Raw genomic sequence first — 8,342 nt, 5'->3', positions numbered from 1 at the left:
TCTCACACTCCTGACCTCAAGTGACATGCCCACCCTGGCCTCCCAACATATTGGGATTACAGGTGTGAGCCACTGCGCCCAGCCATATCCATTACTTCTGAATAGATGCTGAGCAACCTGTCCAAAGGCATACAGCTTGAGATCTAGGCCTCAGCCAGAGACTCAGCAAATAGTATCTGGGTCTCTTCATTTTCCAGTACTGTTTCTTTTAGAGTGAACTGGGAATGAGTCTTCTTCCCATCCACAAATATCAAACACAGAAGATACCTGGTTCAGGGTAGTTTGTAGATAGATTTCTCATAGATTTATTTCTGTGTCATGTTATATATAGATATATGCATATATACCTTTTTTTTTTTTTTAATACAATCTATATACCCTTCCCTTCCCCACCAAACTCACAAAAGGAGATTAAACCCTTCCAGGATTGCCATCAAGCTTCCCAAGATGGCCAGGGCCAAGAAAGACCCATCTCTCAACATGTTAAGAAACGGCTGCCATTCTTAGGCTCTGGGGTTGAAGCAGCAGCAATCCCAGGACCCAAGGGCCAGAGAGAGGAAAAGAAACGACTGTAGTGTGACAGGATTCTAGGATGAACATGTCCAGTGACTCCTGGAATGGCAGACTGGCTCCCAGAATTCTCAGGGTATGAGTAAAGGTGGGGGCCCTACGGCTTTTCAGAGGCTGCTCAATAGGTGGTGGGTAAGGTATAGGAATTGGGGATCAGGCATGCAGGGATGAGGTGGTAGAAAAGACACCTGTGGGTTATGCTTGAAACACAGCAACCCCTATCAGGGCTACCCACCTACTCAGTGACATTTAATAAACAGGGACAGATGCTGAGCTCTTAAGGAAACAGGGGAGACAGCATGGCAGCAGGGAGTAATGGAACACATGAAGTCACAAAAAACAAAAAGTACCAAGAAAAACATAACCTGCATTTGCCTCCTCCCTAGAGAAGGTGTGATCTATGTTTGGGGTTAGGGGAACTGAAGGGTCATGAACCTAGGATTATCAGCTGGCCAGGGGCACAGGAAGGCTCTCTGAGGACTCCTAAGAGGCAGGCAGGCAGCTGGGACCCCACATCCCCAGGGAGGAAACGACAGTCCTTTCAATTCGACTTGGACCAAATCTTGGCACTCCCTCGGAGCCTGGCAAGGAGAAGAGAGAGAAAGAGAGAGAAAGAGAATGCAGGGAATCCCCTAACCTCTGGAGGTTCCCCCCACTCCCTACTCCCATGCAAGTAACTGAAGGAAATGAGGACAGAGAAGTCCCTGGGGTAAAAGCAGGGCACCCTGGAAGTGAGCAGTTCCTGCTACCCTGGCTCACCCCTTGCCCTTTGAGGCTTTCTTGCTGGGCTGACGCTGGTTGGTGCCAGGAGCTGGTTCCCTCAGCTCAGTCAGGTGTTGCTCAGGGTCCTGAGATGTGGCCGCGGCTGCTGCTGCCGTCGTAACTTTAATGGTTTTTTTAAGGTTGGCAACCTACCAGGATGAAAGGAATGGGGATAGCAAGGAAGGTTCCAGAACCTTCCAGCCCCTGCTCATCTGGTTGTCTGCTACAGCCACTGTCCAAATCCTCTCTGCAAAGGACAAGTGGCCCAGGCTGGGGGAGCTTGGGTCTGCCCGCTCCCCTGACTGCTCACCTCACTCTCAATCTGCTGCTTCAGGCCCAGTTGCTGCTCCTTGTGCTGGTTGGCACGGCTCACCTGCTCCTCAATGCCTGACAGCACAACCTCACAGCCCACACACCTGCGGGAGTCAGGGGAGAGAAGTGTCAGCAGACAAGGGCTGCGATCACAGACTCGCAGAAAACTGACTCAAAAAGAACCCTAGAGGCAGGGCACAGTGGCTCACCGCCGTAATCCCAGCATTTTGGGAGGCCAAGATAGGCAGACTGCTTAAGCTCAGGAGTTCAAGACCGGCCTGAGCAATACGGTAAAAACCCGTCTCTACAAAAAATACAAAAATTAGCCGGATGTGGTGGCACGAGCCTGTAGTCCCATGCTACTCGAGGGACTGAGGTGGAGGGTGGCTTGAGCCCTGGAGGTTGGAGGCTGCAGTGAGTCAAGCTGGTGCCACTGCACTCCAACCTGAGCAACAGAGCCAGAACACAGCTTCTGGCATTTTGAGTCTGAGTTGGGAACCCTCACCAGGGCACCTAGAAACTACCTGTGATAACACTCCTAGCAGTGGGATGGACACTCAGTGTGGTCAGAGAGCAATAAGGAAGTGCCTGGAGTGATGTGCAAGATGGGAGTAGGAACTACAAACAAAATAGGGTAGGAGATGCTAAAGAGCAAAAGAGGTGACTTACTGAATACAGAAACCCTGAGGTTAGATGGGGACACAAAGAAAATAAAAAAGAGGAAAAGGCCTGTGGACAATGGTAGTTATAGACCAATCGACAGAATCCAGCCTAAGATAGGCGACCAAACTTACTGGTTAGGATCCCCTCAGTTGTACCACTCCCTTTCCCTCCCCCAATTGCTATACCAAGGACGCTGACTTCTGCCGCCTCCCAGGGCCTCCCCACTCCTGCATTCCCCAGAAGCCTTTGGAGGGATAAATTCATTTCCCTTCATCCTCCTGGGTCCCACCTCTACAGACCAGCCCAGCTCTTGCCCTCTCTCACCCTGAAGCGCCTTTCTCTTTCTCAGGTGAGAAGGAAGGGGACAGTGCCAGGATACGGTTCTCACCATTCCTGCAGGGTTCGGGCAATGGCATTGAGGTCCTGGCGCTGGATGTCCCGCCCGATGCTGTAGTCAACCTCGAGCCGCTGGTTGCGCTGGTCCAGGGAGCCACGGAGCACATCAGCATACACAGCCTCAATCACAAGGTCTTCCAGCTGCCGCACATTACGCAGGGCAAGAGCCTCCAGCAACACTGCATATGGGATACACTGGGGTCGCGGAGATCAGGTCAGGATTTGTGAGGTTCCGCACAGAAAAGGGCTTCCAAAAATCTTCCCTCCTTTTCCCCCTGCCCCAGCCCACCTGCCCTCCACTCCCATTCCTAAATCACTTCCTCTAAGAGGCTGGTTCTAAAGCAAAATAAACAAAAGTATTCCCACTTCAAAAACAGCATCATTAGAAGCACAATCTTAAATAAAATACAAAATGCTCCCCTAACACCCTCACCCCTGCCACACCACAGAGGGAGAAAATGACATCTGCCTGGGTGTCACTCCTTTGGCCACAGTTCAGGGTATCACCCGGTCCTCAGTCAAGATCAGCTTGACTTAGGGGAGTAAGCGGAAGTGGGAGAGGTCTGGAGTTACTGTTTACCATTTATACTCTGCCTACTTGCAACAGGCATTCCTTTGGAGGTGTCTCTCAGTAGAGAGCCTGGTTTAAATTAAATCCCGAGGACAACTGAGAGTCAAGTAACTATTGTGAGCTGCAGACTGGGCAGGCTGGGGAGGTGGGTGGTGATATTAGACAAAAAACAGCCATTAATAATGGGAATACACAGATACTTCTGGGATATATATTTCTCATCCTAACAAAGAGAAACCTAGCACTTCATCAAGAGAGAGCCTGGTTTCCTGCAGTAGGGAAGAAGGTATTGTTGAACAACACCTGAACAACATCCTAGTTGCTATTTTGACCAAATACACAAAAGATGTTTATTTAGAACTTAAGTTGATTAAAAAATAAAAACAACACAGAAAACTAAGAATACTATCAGCCTAAACGGTTGCTAATGGAGTTTATATACAGACCTTGGACAAGGGGAGGGCAGGAAGCGGCCACGGTCCAGACAAAGGCTGTCCTAGTGTGGACTCCCAGGGACATACAAAAGGATGCTCAAGATCGTAGGACTGGGGGACTGCCACTCACCTTTACTTTAGCAGCCAGGGTGACAACTGAGAGGTGTCGAAGCTTATTCTTCTGAGCCTCTGTTAGTGGAGGAAGATTCCGGGCTTCAGCTAGGGAAAAATGACAAAGTGTAAGGAATCCTGATATCAGTTTTCTGGGAAGCCCTAGCCTCCTTCCCTCCCCTCCCATGTTCAATGCCAATTCAGGTCTTGACCCTGACCCTACATGCCCAGGGGATCTAAGTGGGATATCCCGGGAATTTCTTCTGAGTCCCTCCAGAAATTGCCCTTCTCCCATCTCCATTACTCCAGAGCACCACACCCTCTGGTTACCTAAGTAGTCAGCGTATGTCCCATAAGCAAACACTGTGAGCAGCCGGAAGGTGGAGGCAAAGTCACTCTCAGCCAGCTGCAAGAATGAAGACAAAGGAGGTGACCCAAGTCTTCCTCTCCACCCTCCCAGCCTTACCCTGTGTGGAACTCCACTTTTTGTTCCATCTTTCTCAGCCAATGTTAACTCTCCTGGTTCATCAAAAGCAGTTCTCTGCCTCTCTGATCACGCTTCCCACAGGAAGGGCGCATTTCCACCTTCAGGCCTTTGTTTACACTATTCTCCCAATCCACAACGCCCTCTTGCTCCATACGCCATCCAATTCCTACCCTAAATTCAGAGTTGAAGACATTCAGTTTTCAGAGTCGAACAGACACATGCACCAGACACCGCAAATTGTGTTGTCTGGCCCTCAGAGTGTTTGATATTTCTAAATTGGAATATGTCTGGGCAGTGTGCAGTACTCCCCAATTTAACAGACTCCTGCCTCAGCCTCACTCATCTCTGACAGCTGCACAGCCTAGAAAGACATCTAAATGTGTGGTCTCTGCTTCAGACTCACCTGACCAGGACACTGTTTTGCATCACCCAGTCCAGTCCACCCAGATTTCCTCTCCTATCATGGATCACTCATTCTGGCATTTTTTTTTTTTTTTGCGACGGAGTCTCCCTCCGTCACCCAGGTTTGAATGCAGTGGCATGATCTTGGTTCACTGAAACCTCCGCCTCCTGAGTTCAAGTGATTCTCCTGCCTCACCCTCCCAAGCAGGTGGGATTACAGGCATGCACCACCACACTGGGCTAATGTATGTATTTTTAGTAGACACAGGGTTTCGCCATGTTGGCCAGGCTGGTCTCGAACTCCTGACCTCAGGTGATCCACCTGCCTCAGCCTCCCAAAGTGCTGGGATTACAGGAATAAGCCACTGTGCTCAGCTTCATTCTGGCACTTAATCAATCCTTGCAGAAGGTTGCTACCTAAGAATATCTTTCAACAAGATTATAGACCCAGTCTCTGGTATCCCACAGAGCTCTGCAGTAATTGCCTCAGAAGAAATACTTGCTAAATAAATAAATTAGACTTATATCCATTCATTTTATCTCTTCTGATACTTTTCTTGTATTCCAAGATCATAAAAAGGGCAGTAAACAGCCACTCAATAAGTGCTTCTTTTTCTTTTTCTGAGACGGTGTCTCGCACTGTCACCCAGGCTGGAGTGCAGTGGTGCAATCTCGGCTCACTGCAACCTCTGCTGCCCTTTTTTTTTTTAAATGATACTTTAACTTCTGGGATACATGAGCTTTTTTTTGTTTTTTTTTTTGTTTTTTTTTTGAGACAGAGTCTCACTCTGTCACCCAGGCTGGAGTGCAGTGGCGCAATCTTGGCTCACTGCAACCTCTGCCTCCCAGGTTCAAGTGATTCTCCTGTCTCGGCCTCCCAAGTAGCTGGGATTACAGGCGCCTGCCACCGCACCCAGCTAATTTTTGTATTTTTAGTAGAGACAGGGTTTCACTACCTTGGCCAGGCTGGTCTTGAACTCCTGACCTCATGATCCACCCACCTCAGCCTCCCAAAGTGCTGGGAACAGGCATGAGGCCACCAAGCCCGGCCCTGTTTTTTTTTTTTTTTTTTGGGACAGAGTCTTGCTCTGGAGTGCAGTGGCGCCATCTCAACTCACTGCAACCTCCGCCTCCCGGGTTCACGCCATTCTCCTGCCTTAGCCTCCCGAGTAGCTACAACTACAGGTGCCCGCCACCATGCCCGGCTAATTTTTTGTATTTTTAGTGGAGATGGGGTTTCACCGTGTTAGACCGTCAGGATGGTCTCGATCTCCTGACCTTGTGATCCGCCTGCCTCAGCCTCCCAAAGTGCTGGGATTACAGGCGTGAGCCACTGTGCCCAGCCCTGTTTGTATTTTTAATAGACACAGGGTTCTGTCATATTGGTTTCACCTCCTGACCTCAGGTGATCCACCTGCCTTGGCCTTCCAAAGTGCTGGGATTACAGGCGTGAGCCACTGCACCCGGCCAAGTGCTTCTTTTTCATCACCTTGATGGATACTCTTTAGTTCCACTGCAGATGAAAGCAGGGAAAAGTCAGCCAGTTTTCACCATATCACAGAGTGATCCAAAAGGTTCAACCACAGGCCCCACATAACTTAGCTCAGTTTACCCACATATCACTGTCAGCATGTCAGGACTCAGGCTGCCTCCTCTGTAAATTAACTCTGCCACTTTTGTGTGAATGGTTCTCTCTGCTGTGTTCCTAGTGTTTGCCATGTGTCTTTGGGAAAAAGACACGTTCTCCCTTAGCTACCTTGAACATATTAGCATATGCTGCACATAGGGAAGAACAGGGCATGCTAATTTAACATGTTCACTACCCACTTGTACCAGACTTTACACTTTCCCATAATCTCACTTTATTCCCACAACAGAGGGGGCAGTATCGTCTCCATTTTTAAAAGAGAGAGCTGAGGCCCTAAAACAAAAGTGACCTGATCAAGGTGACATGAGAATTAACAGCTATTACACTGGTGAAGATGGGCTGGAAATCAGGTTTCCTATTCTGAATAACAAGCTCTTTTGCTTAAAATGAAAAATAGTGGACTTTATAGATCCTTTATCTCCAAAGGAAAGCTGGTTTGCTTGTTTACTGGTTACTTTTGCAAGCTGGCATTTAATCATCACTGTTTTCTTGTTCAACTGAATGGTATGGGATCACAAATTGAGCCCTGCCCACCCATTCTCAAATTCAAACCTTTGCCCATGCTTCTCTGTGGACTAGTCAAGCCAGCAACCCACCTCTCTAACATTGGGCATGTCCAGCAGTTCTCCAAATACGTAGACACCAGGGGCCTCCAGCACCTGATGGATGAGTGTGGCCAGCGCTGCCCCCTTGGCCGACTTGGCTAGGAGCAGAAATTGCTCCTGGTTCTGCCCTGTCACCTTCACTTCCGCACTCATGACTGCACTGAGCTGGGGGCACCTGGGCTCAGGATGTCCAGAGCTGCAAGGAAAGAGAATGTGAAGCTAGAGATCCCCGATGGCTGGTAGGATGGGAAGCACAAGGGTGAAGGACTGGATTGTGTAGGTACTAAGTCGGTTCTGCGCTGAGGAATCAGACATGGAGCGGTCTAGAATTCTGATCTACAAATCCTAAAGTCAGCCACTTCACAAGGCTGCCACACCCACACCCTCCCTGGAGCCTAACCCCAAGCCCCATCATGTGCACCCCCATTGAACCCCAAGACAGGATGCAACGGAGAAAGGGGTGTCGCATGGTGTCCACACTAACGACGACGCTCCCTCAGTTCTCCACTCCTGCCCCGCACGCGCCCACAACCACGTGACCTCACCCCAATGAAGCTTACACGTGGCTCCGCCCCCTCCCTTAAAGACACCGCCCAGCGACCGTGGGCTCCCGCCGACTGCTTCGTTGTACCCTGGGTCAGGCTCTGCGGGCCGCTACCTGGAAGCTTCGACCTCCAGCGCACCGGGCGGGGCCGCCGCTCCGTCACCTCCGGCAGCTGTTCCAAGCCTTTCCTGCCACCTCCCTGAAGAGTCGCTCTGGCCACTAAACTCTATGGCGGGCTTCCGGCCGTACTTCCGCTCTAAGGACGCAAATTTCGGCAGGACATGCCCCGCCCCCGCGTTCCGACCGCTGAAGCTCCAGTGAGAGACGCAAGCATTCTACTCTCCGATTGGCCGCCGGGGGAAGAATGACGGGCGCCTTTTTAAATACTGTATTTCAATAAAACTTTATTAGTGGAAGAGTGCTAGCCACTAAACACAGACGTCTTTGGCGGGTCCCTGGTCGCGGTCGACTCTGTGTTTGTTCTAAGCCGCTGAAGAGCTGGAGATCAGGACTGCCCTGGGTGCCTGAGGCAAGAGAAAAGCTGTAATGGAATGAGTGAAGAAGAGGGAAAAAAACGGGATGGGGGAGTAAGGGGCAGAGAGGAAGTAAACAATAATCAATAATAGAAGTTTAGCAGCAGAGATCACCTAGGCGGTTCAACCACTCACTTTTTTGAAGAGCAGGAGAAAAGAAGTGAGAAGAGTAAAAAATAGTAATTGCTAACATGTATTGAGTGCTTACTATTGGTCAGACATCTTTTAAAATTTTATTCCGTTGAATCCTCACAAATATTCCCAGTATGACTTCAGGACACCGTCTGCCATGATTACTATATAT

The 8,342-nt window shown here is 49.7% G+C and overlaps 1 protein-coding gene across 4 annotated transcripts; it reads right to left on the bottom strand.

Moving 5' to 3' along the window:
• Window positions 1-271: 271 nt before the first annotated feature.
• On the bottom strand, window positions 272-7,748 carry COPS7A (COP9 signalosome subunit 7A). 4 transcript variants are annotated; one of them, XM_007967398.3, is made up of 8 exons: window positions 7,620-7,748; window positions 6,953-7,157; window positions 4,150-4,225; window positions 3,839-3,927; window positions 2,696-2,898; window positions 1,643-1,748; window positions 1,330-1,481; window positions 272-1,151 (listed from the first exon to the last, which is right to left on the bottom strand). In XM_007967398.3, exons 2-8 carry the CDS (start codon window positions 7,112-7,114, stop codon window positions 1,112-1,114), a joined length of 828 nt encoding a protein of 275 aa, XP_007965589.1. In that variant the 5' UTR covers window positions 7,115-7,157; window positions 7,620-7,748; the 3' UTR covers window positions 272-1,111. The 4 variants fall into 4 exon arrangements, with proteins under 4 accessions (XP_007965589.1, XP_007965591.1, XP_007965588.1 ...); XM_007967400.3 differs by having other exon boundaries at window positions 7,507-7,734; XM_007967397.3 differs by having other exon boundaries at window positions 7,522-7,734.
• Window positions 7,749-8,342: the final 594 nt, after the last annotated feature.

The sequence above is a fragment of the Chlorocebus sabaeus genome, chromosome 11, assembly GCF_047675955.1.
Source record: "Chlorocebus sabaeus isolate Y175 chromosome 11, mChlSab1.0.hap1, whole genome shotgun sequence".
Classification (NCBI taxonomy): domain Eukaryota; kingdom Metazoa; phylum Chordata; class Mammalia; order Primates; family Cercopithecidae; genus Chlorocebus; species Chlorocebus sabaeus.
The sequence above is the reverse complement of the archived record's forward strand: the minus strand, read 5'-3'. Positions and strand labels throughout refer to the sequence as shown.